Source organism: Haemorhous mexicanus, chromosome 5, assembly GCF_027477595.1.
Source record: "Haemorhous mexicanus isolate bHaeMex1 chromosome 5, bHaeMex1.pri, whole genome shotgun sequence".
Lineage (NCBI taxonomy): Eukaryota > Metazoa > Chordata > Aves > Passeriformes > Fringillidae > Haemorhous > Haemorhous mexicanus.
In genome coordinates this window covers 763,098-780,526 of record NC_082345.1, presented here as the reverse complement: position 1 = coordinate 780,526, position 17,429 = coordinate 763,098, and the positions used below count along the sequence as shown (strand labels likewise).

General features: G+C 49.3%; 1 protein-coding gene and 1 long non-coding RNA gene across 2 annotated transcripts in view; one reads left to right on the top strand and one right to left on the bottom strand.

Moving 5' to 3' along the window:
* SOX5 (SRY-box transcription factor 5) overlaps nt 1-17,429 on the top strand; it is a 297,551-nt gene that overhangs the window by 236,508 nt on the left and 43,614 nt on the right. The window contains 1 exon segment of the mRNA XM_059847991.1: nt 2,189-2,335. Coding sequence (XP_059703974.1) covers nt 2,189-2,335 — 147 coding nt within the window.
* LOC132328210 (uncharacterized) lies at nt 1,239-4,455 on the bottom strand. The gene is made up of 2 exons (XR_009486717.1): nt 4,165-4,455; nt 1,239-1,437 (listed from the first exon to the last, which is right to left on the bottom strand). It is a non-coding gene; the product is annotated as an uncharacterized LOC132328210 (long non-coding RNA).

The following is a 17,429-nucleotide window of genomic DNA, read 5'->3' as shown; positions in this document are numbered from 1 at the left end:
TCTCAAATTGTGCTTTTGTTGTGATGATTTTGCTTCCTTGCAGATTTTCATAGGAGGTTAATGAGAAGAGATAACAAACCATGCAGTATTGCACATGGGCAGGGGAAAGGAAACATAACCATTTAGCTACAAACAAACAATAGATGCTCCTTTTTAACTGCTTTTTCAGAAGCCCAATTCTGCCTTCCTGAAGAAGTATTATGCATCCTTTTAAATTCAGAATATTACCCTTGATTGTTATGTATAGCAAAACTAAACCAGCCAAAGCTGCAGTGCTTCCCTGACTGCAGGGGGATGCCTTGGCCACAGTCAAGCAGTCAAGGCCCTACAGATAAAAGTCCTGCAGATTAAAGTCCTTATATCCTACACAGTCATGAAACCAGGACCTCAAAAAGTGCAAGGAAAACAGTGTTATTGTGTGTCACTCCTGTAATGCACAGGGTTTGAGCCTCCTAATTTTTACCCTGTGTAGGGTATAAGGACTTTTTATCTGCAGGACTTTTATCTGCAGGACTTTTATCTGTAGGGCCTTGACTGCTTGACTGTGGCCAAGGCATCCCCCTGCAGTCAGGGAAGCACTGCAGCTTTGGCAGGTTTAGTTTTGCTATAGATAATAAACAAGGGTAATATTCTGAATTTAAAATGATGCACAATACTTCTTCAGGAAGGCAGAATTTGCCTTCTGAAAAAGCAGTTAAAAAGGAGCATCTATTGTTTGTTTGTAGCTAAATGGTTTTGTTTCCTCTCCCTGCCCATGTGCAATACTGCATGGTTTTAGATGTATTTTAGATGAAAGTTTAATCTTTCTGCAGAGGTTTATTGATTGTTCTGAAATCTGATGCCATTAGAGAAGCAGGGCAGAGATGTTCTATGGTTGGAGTTCAGTTTGCCCACTCAATGAATGCACAAATTAATGTCATTTAGCCATCCTGTTTCACAGCACTTGGTCACACCACTGCCCTTTCCTTGGGGACAAGCTGGAGATGTCCTGAAGCATTTAAATATGAACAGACAGGTTCAACAATGCAAGAGCTCAAAACCAGTGAAACTTTGGGAAATGTGCCGTGTGTTGTGTATTTCTTTCCCTTTTTTGAAATAGGAGCAATCTTCCTGGTTAAACAGGTTTCAGCCCCTTGCAATTTCATGAACACGTGCTTTTCCTTTGAGAGCTGGGCCTGATTCTGCTCTTTCTGGTTTGGGTTGCAGACAGAGACTTTTAAGAGAGGACTCTGACAAGGGACCTTTTATAAAATTTTATTGAATGTTTGGTTTTAATTCTCAAAATAAATCACATTGAGGTGAGATGTTGAATCTGATAACAGGAGGACAGAAGGTTTTAAAAGCATGAGTGAAGGCTTTATAGATTTTGTTTCACCCCTCCTTCCAGGTTGCTCCACAGCATACTGTGTGTGTGATTCTCTTCAGGTATGTCCATCCCTGAAATGAGAGTAAAGCATACTCTTGAAATTTCATATATTCCCTTTTTCACCTGAAAATAAGGCTTTCTTCTGGGCTGTTGCATGGAAAAATTCCTTCCCAGTGCTTGTTTGGTCTTTGCATCTATCACAGAAAGGTTTCTTAGATTTAACTGGGGCTTCTAATAGTTAATGGGCAGCACTTTATTCACATGTCAATATATGTGTATATTTATATTGACTCTGGTGGTTCCCCACAACCCAACTGAGAGTGGACTCCTGCAGTAATCACAAAATAAAATGTTGGCATTCCCTGTCCCAGACACCTTACAGCCTGGGGAAAACAGGGAAAACACAGCAAGTGAAATAAAAGCCTGGAATGGCAGCCCAGAGCCCCTCCCATCCAGCAGCTCCCAGGGCTGGTGCAGTGCTGCTGGCAGTGCTGCTGTGTCCAGGGAAGGATGTGCAGCAGCTCAGGCAAGCCAGGGGGACCAGCTGTGCCTGTCCTGAGCCCCTGGGCACCAGGGGAGCTGGCACACTGCCCATGGGGACTCTCCATCCATCCCTGGAGGAACCAGTCACAAAAGTGAGGATGGCAGTTCATGTCTTCCAGCACACGTGTGCTAAATAAAAAATGCCCTTTGGAGGGAAAACGTCTCGTCTGCCGTGGGAGCAGTGTGGGGAAGATGCTGCATTGACTGATGGATTTGTTGGTGGTTTCTCTGCTGTGTTCCTCCCCAGCCCACGTGTTCTCCTCTCTGTTTGTCTCTCAGCAGTTGTATGCTGCCCAGCTGGCTGCCATGCAGGTGTCTCCTGGAGGCAAGATCCCTGGCATTGCCCAGGGGAGCCTTGGTGCTGCCGTGTCCCCCACCAGCATCCACACAGACAAGAGCACAACCAGCCCTCCTCCCAAGAGCAAGGTACTGTACCCCGGGCCTCTGGGCTGCAGGAGCTGTGCCCAGGGTGTCCCCCTGCCAGGGCAGGACGTGTCTGAAACATCTGGGAGGAATTCAGCTGAGGATGCAGGGACAAAGCAGTCCTCTGTGGGTGACAGCAAGAGCTGGGTGAAAAATGTAAAAAATGTGTCCTTCCTTTTAGTTAGTGCCCTCCAGCATGCTGTCCATGCCCTCTGTCAGTCAGGAGAGATTCCCTGAATGGACAGTGGTGTCTTGTTGTGCCCTAGCAGTAAAGCAGCACAGATTAAAAATAACCAGACAAATAAATAATACCATTGTCAGCCCAGTGAGATGCATGCTCAGGGAATGAGAGACATGCCTTGAAATCAGGAGCTGCTGTCTCAATGAATCAAGCTCTAGGTCACCTCTTTTCTCTCTCCTTGCTGTAGAGTCTCTGACTTCCTGTGGCTTTTCCTTGGCTTGGCCTCTTAGAGCAAGAAATCACCAAGCTGTGCAATACTTGTTGTAGATTTTTGGGTTTTCTAAAAAGTGTTTGGTTACCTAGTCTGTGCATTTTACAGGGTGGGGGGGTCCTGTGTGTGGCTGGCAGCTGGTAGATCTCCTGCACTTAAAGTCTCAGGGTTGAATTTGCTTCTCCTGTGCGGCAGGAGAGTTTCTCAGGAGACCTGAGAGGCACAGTGTGGATTCTCTGGCAATTCCAGGATTCCAAGGCCTGCCATGTCTGCTGGTAACATCGAGCACAACCATTTTTACTGGCAGCTGCCAGGATAAGCTCTGTTCTCTGCTTTGTTTTATTGCTTTTTCATAATTTCAGGTGTTCCAGTGCCTTTGGCTTGCAGCTCCGTAGGAGACAAACAGAACTTATTTTGCAAAGTGGGGGGGGCAAAAATAAGCTAAAAAAGTGGGCCAGAAGGAAAGGAAGGGGGCTCCAAAAGGCTGTAAAATTGTGCAGAGTAAGTCCTGTGCTGCATGCTGTTTTCAATCTGCTGTGTGCCAGTTGGAGGCTGGGAGAGAGCACGGGGGAAGGAGAAGGGATAATGCTGAGAAATGATAGAGTGGCTGTGACCTCCCAGCTCAGCCTGGAAATCCCAGACATTGATTTCACTTAGCATTCCTGCTGAGAGAGCCCGGAGTTCAGCTGGGATAAAAGAACCAGGCTCTGTTCTAATGGTAATGGTGTGTGACAGACACATCCCTCTGTCTGTCCTCAGCAGCAGCCAGGTGGGAGCTGCACTCAGGGCACCTGACCTGCCTGGGCTGCTGTGCCAGTGCTGCTCTGAGCTGTGAACCCAGCCTGGGAGCACAGTTATTTATCATACTAAACGGTAAAGAAACCTTTCTGGAGCCCCCAGTAATTAGAACAGGGCTTACACAATGGTGCCCTGGCCTGGCTCAGAAAACACATGGGCACATCCATCACAATGGCAGAAACTGAGGCTTCTGTGTTGGAACTAAGCACCTTCCTTGGTGTCTGTGTAGATCTTTCTTTGCTTTTTCAAAGCTTGTTTGTGCTCAACAGCTCCAAAAGTTTATTTTCTTTGCTGATGTTTTTATATGTAATTTTTTCTAACTGTCGTCAGGGAATACATCTTGAGTTTCATAGACTTTTTAATTTTTTTTTTTTAAATCCCCATAAGCAATTTGGTTCCTGAAGTTACTTTGTGGTGATCTCTCTCACTCTTACTGTACAGACCTCCACAGAGGAGGAGCTAATGCCTTAGAATAGCTTTCAGTAGATGCTGTTTACTGAATCTCTGTTTGCAGCCCACAGTTTACCCTGGCACAGCTTTGGTAATACCCTCGAGTGTTTGGAGACAAGGAGACAGCCTTACCTGAGAGTGTGTCAAGCTACTGGCAAACATCTAGGTCACTTCTGAAAAGCTGTGGCATTTTCTTCTCTTGTGTGGTGTTAAAGTTAGTGTGCTGCTCTTTGCAAGGATTCTTCAAAGTCAGCCTCAGCAGCAGATGGAACAACTGTTGGCTCTAGAAATGCTGAGAAGCATCGGGGGGAGTTTGCCAAGGATCATCCTTTAAATCTAGTAAGACTTGAAAACATCCCCGAAGCTCCTCCAAGACCTTGGCAGCTGGTGTTTAGGCAGGGCTGTTGCCAGCGGCCTCAGCAGCGGCGGAGCCCAGGCGGGGCAGGCCGGCCCTGCTCCCCCGCAGCAGGCGTGGCCCGCCGCAGCCCGTCCCTTCCCGCTCTGCCGCTCGGGGGGCCCGCTCCGAGCGCGGCTGCCGTGCTGTGGGCTGCACCCGATCTGGCAGGGCTGCTGAGGAGCCCGAGCTGCTGCTGTGCCTCCTTCCAAGGAGGAGAGCCTGCCAGCAGAGCTGATGGAAGGAGCGGGGCTGGTGGAGGCCGTCCAAGGAGAGGCGCGCGCCTCGCGGAAATGGATTTCAGCACGGCTTCTTCTGAGGGCTCCGAGACAGCCGGTGTGCTGATGGTGCCATCCACATCCAGCCCCCTCCTCAGCCCCCGCGAGGCAGCCAGCTCTGCCCTGTGCCACACTGGGCTGGCTCTGCCTTGGCACAGCCTGCCTCGCTGCTGTCAGTGCCTGCGTGCTGCCCTGCTGGCTGCCAGGTGGGGAGGGCGGGCAGAGGTGCAGGTAAGGACCAGGCAGAACAGCTCCCCAGCCCTCCCTGAGGTTCATTGCAAGCCTCTTGCTTGTACAGGGCCAGGCACAAGATAAAATAGAGCAGTGGTGTAGGCACTGTGTTTGTCTGAACTGTGACCTGAGCCATGCTGCCAGGGCTCCCACCTGATAGCTCCAGCCCTCAGTGCCTTCAGATCAGGTGCTTTATACCTGCATGAGGAGAACAGCTCCAGCCCTCAGTGCCTTCAGATCAGGTGTTTTGTACCTGCACGAGGAGAACAGCTCCAGCCCTCAGTGCCTTCTGATCAGGTGTTTTGTACCTGCATGAGGAGAACAGCTCCAGCCCTCAGTGCCTTCAGATCAGGTGTTTTGTACCTGCACGAGGAGAACAGCTCCAGCCCTCAGTGCCTTCTGATCAGGTGTTTTGTACCTGCATGAGGAGAACAGCTCCAGCCCTCAGTGCCTTCTGATCAGGTGCTTCATACCTGCATGAGGACAGCAGCTCCACCCCCACCTGGAAATGGTCAGGGCCCTGCTCATTCCTGCCTTTGTGTCTGGCTTTTGATGTGGCACGGATAAATTCAGCATCTAGTGCCTGCAAGCTGCAGCCTTCTGGCCCTTCCCATGGAACCCTTCAAGTGCAGTGGTCCTGGAGGGAGGTTTCAGTGCAACTTGTAAATGCAGCTAAACGTTCCCCCATTAAATGGAGCAGAGTGTATTGTCTGTAGCATCTGCTGTAAACCAGGAACAGTTCAGTGTGAGATGTGACAGGAGAGAGTTCCTGGGCACTTCTCTTTTAACCTTGCTGTGGCCTCAGCCCTAACCCTCCTCCCACTTGTGTCTCCATGAATGACCAGAGCACACAGATTGTCCAAATCAATTTTTTTTGTTCTATTCAAATAGCTCTGGCAGTGATGCTCTGCAGTAGCACCTGGGAGTTGTGACAAGGAGAGGAAATGTGTTTCAGCCGAGGCAGAAGCAGCCCTGAGCAGCTGGATGCACACAGTCGTTTCTCCTCAGCTGCAGCAGTCAGAGAAATATCGATCTGAGTCTTTAACTGAAGAGGGTGCTTTAGTTTCACATCATCTGATCACCAGAGTGAACACTTCTGATGGAATTCATCTTCATGTCACCTGTAGGCAACAATTCAGTGGCCTTTGAAAGTTTTGGTGCTTGTGCAGATGGGCCTTGAGGTGCCCAGAGTCTCTCCAGAAGAGCTCCTGCCATTCTGAGCAGTGTCGAGCAAGACTGCTTTGTTCCTGAGAGAGAGCTCCTCAGAGAGCAGACAGGGAGCAGCAGAGGTGCAAAGCAAGGGGTAAACCCAGGCCCCGTGTCCTTCCCGTGCTGTTCTCAGCTGGTGGAGCTGTGCCTGGCCCCCTGGCTCTGAGGGGGAAGGACAGGCACACCTCGAGGTGTGCCTGCTCCATCCTCGTCCAGGGAAGGGCAGGGAGCTGCAGCCACTGCTGCCTTTCTGACCAGGTCCGTGGGCACCAGGGCAAAAAGAGACTCAGAGCCTTTGGAATTGGGTGTTTGAATTCAGACACCATGGGCTGTGTTACTAGGAAAGGTAAGGGAGCTCTGGGGAGCTGGCTGTGGATTTTGCTGTCCCAGCCATAACTGATGAGGGCACTACCTAGTTTTGGTAGGAAAACTTTCTTTATAAAAATAGAGTGGAAAAGAAAAGGAAATTCCTTTTCCCTATTTCCTTGTCTGAAGGAAAGAAGAAAAAGGCCCATAAAACTCATCTCTGTGATATTTCTGATTCCACTCCAGACAAATTGTTGGCTTGAACTTCATTTCCAATGACTACCCTGAGCAGCCCTGTTAAGTTGGGTGCATTTGTCTCCCTTCCTCTCGTCTCTCCCTTTCACGTGGTGGTGCAGAATGTGGAATTTTGTCCTGGGGAGATCTTGGGGAAACATTAGTCCCCATTATGTGCCCAGCTGCATCACTCACTGGGTTTACCCCATGGCTGAGTGTGGAGGAGCCTGGTGAAAAGTGAACATACAGACTCCTTGTGCCCTCAGAGCTGCTGGTTTTGAACATGCTCATGGAAAGCATCTCATTTAAATTGACAAAATGTCATGCACAGGTGATCAAAGGCATGCTCTGTTGGAGGGGGACAAATTCTTACCCCTGAAGAGCAGAGAAGAGGAACCTGTCTGGTTCCTCTAACCCACAGCACGTGTTAGGCCCCAGGTACTGATGGCAGTCCTTGTCCTGTTCAGTGGCTGGAGAGCTCAGCAGCTGCTGAAAGCCTGGCCAAGCAACAGGAGATTCAGGCATCCTCATTTCAGCAGAGTTCTGAGGTGGTTTAGAACGAAGGACAGCACTTCTCACTAAAGTGATGCAAGACACAGCGTCCCTGGTTAAACACTGGCTATATTTACAGAGCTTTTATCTCCAGCATTTGCAAGCTCTTCTATTTTTGAGAATTTCCAGGCTGGACACAGTTCTTCATATGTCACTGATTTAAAAAATAAATCCTTGCTAAATTAATCTATTAATCTTTTCAGCACCGGAATGACAATTAGCACTGGAATATTATCCATCAGTACATCCAAAACATTTCCAGTGATTGCATTTCCCAATCCCCTTGCCAGAGCATCAGACAGGTCAGAAATAGCTGTAAGATAATCAAGGGAAAGTTTGTGGTACAGAGGCAGTGATGAGTAGGGAGCTGTAACTCATCTGTGCTGTGCTCTTTCTTGTCTCCCTGCCCATCCCTTAGGTAATAACCTCTTTACCTGGGAGCCTCTCTCCTTTGCTGCCCATGCTTTTGATCCTAAATAGTAAAATGGGGAGCTGATGGCAGAATCTTTGAAGTTGTTTTCCTCTTCCTTGCTCTCCTGCCTGTATCTGACACGCAGGCACACAAACAATGACTTCTTAAACCATCTGCTGGAGCACAGGGGAATGATGAGTATTAATGGAACTTCTTAAGGTGCTTTTCTAAAATAGCAAATGGGCTCCAAACAATAAAAGCAGTGTTAATAGAGCATCTAAACAGCAGCAGCAGCAGGGCCTTGCAAAGCATTCTGCCTTACTTGCCTAAAAATAAATTAGATATGTGGAGGGGCTCGTGGGGTGAGCTGTCCACAGCTCCTCTTCCCTGATCCCGTGGCCTCACCAGCAGAGCTGCCAGGCAGTTAACCCTTGTCAGGCTCAGCTGGCACTTCTTACAGTGAAAGCTCAGAAGAAAATACAGCAAAAAGGGGGAAAAGCCCTCCAAAATCTCTGATGGCAAAGCAGAAGTGAGATACACAAGTGTCGAGCAAGACTGCTTTGTTCCTGAGAGAGAGCTCCTCAGAGAGCAGTCAGGGAGCAGCAGAGGTGCAAAGCAAGGGGTAGACCCAGGCCCTGTGTCCTTCCCGTGCTGTTCTCAGCTGCTCATGCCTTCTGAACCCGGTGTGGATACACAGAACTGCTGGGGAGGGCAGCAGGCAGCAGCTCTGATCCCTCTGGTGTCAGTGATCCCACTCCCACTGAGCACCAGGTGTTCACTGCAGCAGGCCCTGGGCTCCAGGTGCTTCCAGAGCCCCTCTGTGTGCAGGGATCTGGGATCTGGGATCTGGGATCTGCTCCGTGTCTGACCCTGGCACCCTGGCAGGTTCCTGAGCATTACCTGCCCAGAAGCTTTCCTGGCAGAGCTGCCCTTCTTCTGGCAGTGGGAACAAAGAGCTGGGATGAGAAAGAGTAAGGGGGGACTGGATCAGTCCCAAATGAGAAAACAGTGTCACAGAGTCAAGGGTTTTTAATGCCACCGAGAGAGCTCTTGAGCTGATGGTGCCAGTTGTCCACAAAGTCCTAAAAATAGCATTAAAGGGCTTTAGGAGAGCTGCAGTCTGGAGCTGCATGATGCAACAGAAAAAGAATTTGATTTTTCTGGGTGCAGTGGGTTTTGCTGATGCTCCTTGAATGTGGGTGGCCTTGGTCTGTGAGGAGAGTTAAAAAATATTTAGCAGGAGGTCTTTATGCTGGAGAAGGGGAACCAGCCGTGAGGAGAAGTACATGAAGTTCATTCTTCACTGTGTAGCAGCCCTGAGAAGATGGGGAAGTAATATTAGCTCAAAGTTAAATATGGATAACAAACCAGGGAGTTACACAATATCACATTAATGTGTGAAATTCTTGTTGAAGGTTGAAGGTCATCCTTTATTGCAGAGGTTTTCAGAGTCTGGGCTGTTAAGAGTCTCTGAACCAAGGGATGTGTTTGTCCAGGAGCACTGCCTTGTGCAGGTGAGGGCGGTGCAGCAGTGTACCTGTCCCAGGGATCAGGGGGAGCTGGGACCAAGAGAGAACTCTCACTCTCCCAGAGAGGAGCCAGGGACATCCTGTCAGGAATTGAATCTCCCTTCTGCAGGCCCAGCTCGGTGTTTGGGCATTTCCCTGTGTGTGTCACCAGCCAGAAGGAAGGTGCAGGGGCTGTGGTGACAGGAGTGTGCAGTGGCAGCAGCAGAGCCACCTCTCACCAGGTGTACAGCTCCTTCCCAGCACAGGAAGGGAATTTCTGAGGTGGTGGGATGAAATCCCAGCGTGATCAGCCTGACAGAAGCTGCTTGTTTTGTCTGCACAAGGGTTTGGATCCACGCTGCATGCTGGATTTGAAATTAGCTGCTCTTGACACGCTCTGACAGAGTGCAGCTCTCAGTCAGCAGCAGAGAAATGCGCTGTGCACCAAGGATTCCTGGATGATAATCACCTAACAAGGGAGCTCCAAAAATATTTTAATCTGAAACGTTCTAATCTCTAATCCCTGCTAGCTGTGGATATCTGAAGAGAAGCAAAATTTAGCAGCAGAGTGGAAAAATCAGTTTTCTTTTCAAATTCAACAGGACAGTTTCTTTTGGATTAGCATTAACTTTAGATTTACATGAAGTGCTTGGCAGCTGTTTCGCTCAGGTTTCTCAGAGCTACTCACGAGTTGTGCAGGATGCAGTTTGAATTGTTCACTGTAAAATGAGCTGGTGCCAAAGAGGGATTCAGAGACATTATGTGGAAAGCATCACTTTAGAGCACACACATTTTTCAAAGCAGTGTGGCTAAGTGTTTTGATTTTATAATGGAGCCTCCTTAAGGTCCAAGGTCCTGAAGTCTTGTGAGCAAGTAAGAATCTCATTTAAACAAAAATCTTCATGTTGTCATGCCTGAAACTTAGAGATTGGTATAAATGTATCTCAAAGGCTTAGAAAGCAGCTAAGAAAATTAATCTATGAGTTACTTTTTTATTAAAGTGGGATTAATTTTCAGTCTCAAATGATAGCAGATTTCATCTTGACAATTCTGCTAAGGCATAAATACCTCACGGCAGAATTAGACTTTCTAGTGTAGAATCTCCCAGTAAAAGTGTTTCAGTGGTGTCCAGAGAGAAAATTCAGGAGTATCCAGAGAACATCAGAGGCAGACAAGCTGATGAGACAGGATCTACCATATGAAACTGGTTTAAAATTTCCCTCTTGGTCACGTGTCCTCATCCATTAATGCTCTCAGTGTGGATTCCAAGGTGCAGTGAATGAGTTCAGCTTCTCTTTCTTTCATTTCAAGTTGCTACATTTTTCCTTGCTGCTTTTGAAGAAAAGATAAGCTATTGCCAGAACTGGTAAAACAAAACAGATATTAGGAATAAAGTGTTAGATAAAAGATTTCTGAGTACCTTGGAGGGGAAGACCGTGGGAGCAGCACAGGGAGAGTTTTTCAATTTAGAGTTGTGCTGTTACAGAAGTGGTTTAGCTTTTGAGCTATTTCATGAGTTATCAGCGTTCCTGCAGCTTTCCTGGTGGCTGTGCCAGCACCTAGTGGCTGTGCTGCTGTGTTGGGGACCTGTCTGTGTGTCTGTGGAGCCCAGGAGTCTGTCCAGACTGTCCCAGCTGCTGTGCTAGGCACTGACATCTCAGTCAGGATCAGCCACCCTGAGCTGTCACTGCACCACCCTGAGCTGTCACTGCACCACCCTGAGCTGTGTCACTGCACCACCCTGAGCTGTCACTGCACCACACTGAGCTGTCACTGCACCACCCTGAGCTGTGTCACTGCAGCCACCCTGAGCTGTGTCACTGCAGCCACCCTGAGCTGTGTCACTGCACCACCCTGCGCTGTGTCACTACACCACCCTGAGCTGTGTCACTGCAGCCACCCTGAGCTGTCACTGCACCACCCTGAGCTGTGTCACTGCAGCCACCCTGAGCTGTGTCACTACACCACCCTGAGCTGTGTCACTGCACCACCCTGAGCTGTCACTGCAGCCACCCTGAGCTGTCACTGCACCACCCTGAGCTGTCACTGCACCACCCTGAGCTGTGTCACTGCAGCCACCCTGAGCTGTGTCACTGCACCACCCTGAGCTGTCACTGCAGCCACGCTGAGCTGTCACTGCAGCCACGCTGAGCTGTCACTGCAGCCACCCTGAGCTGTGTCACTGCAGCCACCTGAGCTGTGTCACTGCACCACCCTGAGCTGTGTCACTGCACCACCCTGAGCTGTGTCACTGCAGCCACCCTGAGCTGTGTCACTGCAGCCACCCTGAGCTGTCACTGCACCACCCTGAGCTGTGTCACTGCACCACCCTGAGCTGTGTCACTGCACCACCCTGAGCTGTGTCACTGCACCACCCTGAGCTGTCACTGCACCACCCTGAGCTGTCACTGCAGCCACCCTGAGCTGTGTCACTGCAGCCACCTGAGCTGTGTCACTGCACCACCCTGAGCTGTGTCACTGCACCACCCTGAGCTGTGTCACTGCAGCCACCCTGAGCTGTCACTGCAGCCACCCTGAGCTGTGTCACTGCAGCCACCCTGAGCTGTCACTGCACCACCCTGAGCTGTCACTGCACCACCCTGAGCTGTGTCACTGCACCACCCTGAGCTGTCACTGCACCACCCTGAGCTGTCACTGCACCACCCTGAGCTGTCACTGCAGCCACCCTGAGCTGTCACTGCACCACCCTGAGCTGTCACTGCACCACCCTGAGCTGTCACTGCAGCCACCCTGAGCTGTGTCACTGCAGCCACCCTGAGCTGTCACTGCAGCCACCCTGAGCTGTGTCACTGCACCACCCTGAGCTGTGTCACTGCACCACCCTGAGCTGTGTCACTGCACCACCCTGAGCTGTGTCACTGCACCACCCTGAGCTGTCACTGCAGCCACCCTGAGCTGTCACTGCAGCCACCCTGAGCTGTGTCACTGCACCACCCTGAGCTGTCACTGCAGCCACCCTGAGCTGTCACTGCACCACCCTGAGCTGTCACTGCAGCCACCCTGAGCTGTGTCACTGCACCACCCTGAGCTGTGTCACTGCACCACCCTGAGCTGTCACTGCACCACCCTGAGCTGTCACTGCACCACCCTGAGCTGTCACTGCACCACCCTGAGCTGTCACTGCAGCCACCCTGAGCTGTGTCACTGCACCACCCTGAGCTGTGTCACTGCACCACCCTGAGCTGTCACTGCAGCCACACTGAGCTGTCACTGCAGCCACCCTGAGCTGTGTCACTGCACCACCCTGAGCTATGTCACTGCAGCCACCCTGAGCTGTGTCACTGCAGCCACACCTTTTTGTGCTTAAATCCAATGCTCTTCATCTTCTCTGAAATGATCTTCTTTCCTTTTCTGAGTACTCTCCTCCTAGTTTCAGATGTCCACGGAAAATAGAGTCTGCAGTTAAAACCCTGAAATTAATTAATTTCTCTCTATTTGCTTATTATTTGTCATAAATGAGTGGATAGTCTGTACCTTCAGCATCTCCTATAAAGTCACAGACCAAATTTGGGGTGGGGGCAATTCAGCACATGCCCACCCAGGCCTTGTGCACCCTCACCCACAGATGAGTGCTGGGGTTAGAACCACCTCACATTTGCTCAGCTCTCAGTCTCAGCAGTGGGACATCTGGAACCTCATGTGCTGTGTCCTGCCCTGCCTTTGCTGTGCTGCTGTCCCTCACCCAGGGAGGTGGCTCAGTGCAGGCTGGCAGCATTCCTATGCTGGTGTCTTTTGGACTCACTCTGTGGGCCCCTCTGGGCTCCAGCAGAGCAAGTGATGCTGGCTAAATATGTGTTCTTACTGGGGAGGAGATAACTTATCTTGTGCTTTCCAAGTGCCCCAGTGTCTTGTCTTGATGGTAATTAACTGGTGACATACACATTGAGTCAGTGCTCTAGGATTTGTGCCCAGAAAAAGTCACAGAACCACAGCAGCTTTGGCATAGGAGAAAAGGGTCAAGGGGGCTTTTTTCTCTTTTTTTTTTTTTTTTCCCCTTATGGATAAGATATGAAAACTGCCCAGAGCTGGCCCTGCTCAGAAAAAGCAAATCAGTCTTTTAGAATTCTTTTTCTAAGATGTCAGCTTCCCTCTCATCCACTTCTGTGAGGACAAAGAATGTCTTAACATCCGCATTGAAGTCATCATTAAAGTAAAAGGAGATCAGTAGGCATCAGCTAGAAATCATCAAGAAATAGCTCGTGGGTAACCTCTGACACAGCTGAAGCTCCTGGAGATGAGCCAGAGCTGGATTCTCTGCCCCCAGTGAGGCCAGTAGGTGCACTGGAGGTCTCTTCTCTCTGCCTGTCTCTCCATCTCCGGCAGTGTCAGCTTTGGGAGGTAGAAGTGCTCTGCCTGAGTGATGGAAATGCCTTTGGATGGGTTCTTAAATAGACATTTGTTTTATGCCTGAAAAGAATAGGTTGGTCTTAATGGTGTGGTGCTGGGGATTTTAAAGGTATTTTGTGAGGCAGTTGTCAGCGTTACAAAACTATTTTAACCAATTGTTTGGGCTTGAGGAGCAGCATGGAGTAGCTATTGTGTGTGGTTGCATGCATGTTCTCCAGAATTCACAGGGAAGGGGGAGATAAAAATCTGCCTAATTTGACATAATGGAATTTTAGCTTTCCTGTGATCTGACTTTAAATTCCTGCTGAGTCTCTACAGTGTAACAAAAATACTCGTTTGCTGTTGTTAATTTTAATTTCTAAGATGCGAGGTTTTAAAAGGAGCTGAAAGTATTCAGCATCTCATGGGGACAAACTATGAGTCTTACTAATGAATCCAGCAATTAGTGGTTCATTGTGCCTGCCAGCAGTTTGGCCCCAGTTCTGGTCCTGGTGGTGGTTTCACTTCTGCTGGTGTGAAGCAGGAGTAGGATCTGAAGTCTGTGCACCGAGGGGGGCTGAACACTTCTTCAGCACTCCTCTGCATTGAGCAGCAAATCTAACAAACGTGGCTGGGGTCAGTATGTGTGTGTAGATGTAGATATGTCTGTATTTGTATAGAGAGAGACATATACCACATCAGTAGTGGTTCCTGCAGTCCCACAGACACGTCTGAGGTGTGCCCAGCAGGGAATAAACCCTCTCCCTGGGGGGAGGGCTGTCTTGTCCCCAGTTTTGTGAGAGAGCTGAGCCAAAGGGTGCCCCTTTGCTTTCTGAGCCACGTGCCCTGGGGCAGAGCCCCAGGGTTGGTATTTGGTGCTGTTTTATGGCAGTGTCACAGAGGTGTTGGTGGCCATGCAGACTTTGGGTAGGGAGGGGCTCGCTCAAAGCCACAGAGAAAGTTTGTTGTAAGGTCAGGAGCTGAGCCTGGGTCTCTCTGGCAGGGCCTGAGGGATCAGCAATTGAAAAAGGCCTGGCTGCAGCAATTCCCAGCCATTCCCAGGAGATGTCCTCTCAAGGGTCTGACCCCACCTGTGGGATCATGGCTGGGCTACAAGAATTAAACAGGTCCTTCTCTGAGTGCAGCATTTACTGAGCTGTGTGTTGGCTTTCAGCATTCCCCAGAGTACCTTAAACTGCCTCCAGTTTCTGCAGCTGCTGATTAGATTTCATCTTGCTGCTAAAAGGAGGTGAAACATAAAGATATCCAGCAGGATTGAGTGTGAGTTCATTTTGATTTCAGTGATCTGGGATGTTTTCAATAGCATGCAAACATGAAAGACAGATGAGCTTTGCATTGATGGGTTTCCTTCTACGAGCTATTAGTTGGAAAAACAAATTGTCAGGCAGGTCATGGCTACAGTTACAAACTCATTTTGCCATTTTTGGGGCAGTTGTGTGTATCTGTACATAAATACAGGGTACATTATCCTTGCACTGCATATTCCCAGGCTGTGCTTGCTGCCTCTCCTGGTGAGCAATCTGCCTGCGTGCATGGAGATATCCAAAGGCACAGAAAGCACAGGTGTTTTCTGAAAAGGAATTTCTTAGCCCCCTGCCAGTTGTCCAAGCTGTTTGAAATCTCTTTTCTTTCAAGGTCTTTGGACTTGTTTCTTCTAAAGTTTTCAACAGCTGGGCTTTTGGTTTTGTGGTGGTTTTTTTGGTTTTTTTTTTTTTTTTGAGGGGTGGGGGAGGATTGGTTTTGTTTTGTCTTTTTCCCCCCTGAATCTCAGCAACTGTGAGCATCCCTGCCTCTCCTGCCTGACCACAGCAGGATGAGGGGTCTGTTGCTAATTTGTTTTGATATGGTTCTCTTTGGTCTGTATTCTTTTTGAAATTAATTCCTTTTGCAGGTGTGGGGTTAGAGGTGGTGGTGTGCTCCCAGCGAAGGTGTCATCCACCACAGAGAGGAGGTGGGAGGCTTTGATCACTGTGGCTTCTGTTTTCTTGTTGTTCATTTAAAATGTACCAGTTTGTAATGCTGTTTGGCTTTGCAGGTCCTTGTTTTATTTCCTTCCCCCATCCTTGCAGGTTTGTTGTTTTCCCTGCTGCTCATTCTGCCTGACGTTCACTGGGGATTATTCCTTGCAAGGTGGCGACTCCAGCTTCAGTTTAGGCAGCCACAGAATCCAGTCCAATGTCTTATTTCCATTTTTAAACAGCCTTGTTATGGGTGGAAGAGGGCATTAATAAGGACACGACTCCACATGTTCAGAATTATGCAGAAAGGATTTAAAAAGCCAAAATTAACTGGGGCACAGACCACTCCAGTTTCTACCCAGCACCATTTCAGGAACAGGCAGCCACAGATCAAGCTGTCTGACCTCTGTCTGCTTTTCTTGCAGCTTGTTTTGAATCAGCTGGACATTTTAGGAGGTTCAGTGCAGTATCAGAGGAGCTCCCAAACACTGCTCTGAGGAAGAGTGGCTCTGCTCTTCCTCGGGACTCACTGTGTGAGATTAGGCAAGTGATTTAGCCACTTTGTGCCTTACTCTTCCCAGCTGTAAAATAAGGCAAAAGCTGTCAGAGTCATTATGAACTCTCATTAATTAATATTTCCTGTGGTACACTGGAGAAGTGATTTTTTTTCCCCTCCTGAACTTTACTGGTACCCTGTATTTCAGTGGGGGCAATTTGGGAGAAGCAGTCTTCATGGGAAGAGTCCTTTCCCTTCCTTTGCCCCACAGTGTTGTGATCCTTTCTAGTGATTTTTACTGCATGTGGGGTGATTTTCATGGTGAAAATTGTGAAAAATCAGTGGTGATCTTGCTGAGAGGGTTTCAGTGTCTGCATCAGTCCCTGCTGACCTGTGCCTAAGTCACTCCTCCTGCTTAGGCTCTGCCCTGAGCACTTCATGAATAAATAACATTAGACCACAGGAGCAGGTGGAGCAGAGCTGAGAGCAGTTCAGCTGGGCAATAGATGCAAAAGGCCAGCAGCAGGACCTGGCTTTGGCATGAAGGCAGACAGGAGAATCCCAGGTGAGGAACAGTCTTTCTGCCCTGGCTCCTGTTTCACCCTGACTCAGCGTGGACCCTTCTCATTTCAGGAGCAGCCTGGCAAGATTTGCTCAGCTTCACAGAGGCTTCTCTGTATATGAGGCTGCTGAGTTAAATTTTCTCTCACTCAGAGATGCAGAATGGGAAGGAGGTTTTTCACTAGGAGGTGCAAGTAGAGGCTAAAAGCTCTTTGTTCCTGCAGTTTATTTTCATGCTGTACTGAAATGCCCTTCCTGGGTCCTCTCAGCAAGGTGCTGAGCAGCTCTCACTTCTGCTGCCTCCAGTCCCACAGGAGAGCAAATGCCCAATTAGAAGAATAATGGTGAGAGGACTAAGTAACTTACTTCTGTGAGGATGAAAACAAATGCTGAAATTTGGGTCTGCGTTGGGATAAGCATCCATAACTCATCTGGTTTCCCTAGAGGTTGGTGGGACTGAAAACTCATGTTCAAGGAAAATGAGCCTGGAAATCTCCTGCTGGCTGCTCTCCTCAAACACATGGTGCTATTTGTCTGTGGAGATTACTAGCAGAGTTCACGGGGATGGCTGGGCATTTTGTCAGTCCAAAGCCAGCCAGGAGCTGCAAGTGTGCTTTGGAGGCTTTGTCTCTGAAGATTTGTGGAACTAAACCAATGAATTTTCAGTAAACACGTGGCAGGCTGCTCATTCTGCTCAGCTGCATGTCCTGGGTGCTCCCTTGGCCAGGCAGCCTGCCTTGTGCTCCACAGCACCCCAGAGGGCAAGGTCCCAGTGCCGTGTGCCCTGGAGGCTCTGGGGAGCTGTTTCTGTGTGCAGAGGTGGGAGCAGGTGCTGCACCTGGGAAGGCCTTGGTCCCAGGCCCTCCCTGGGCTTTGGAGAGCAGTGCTGA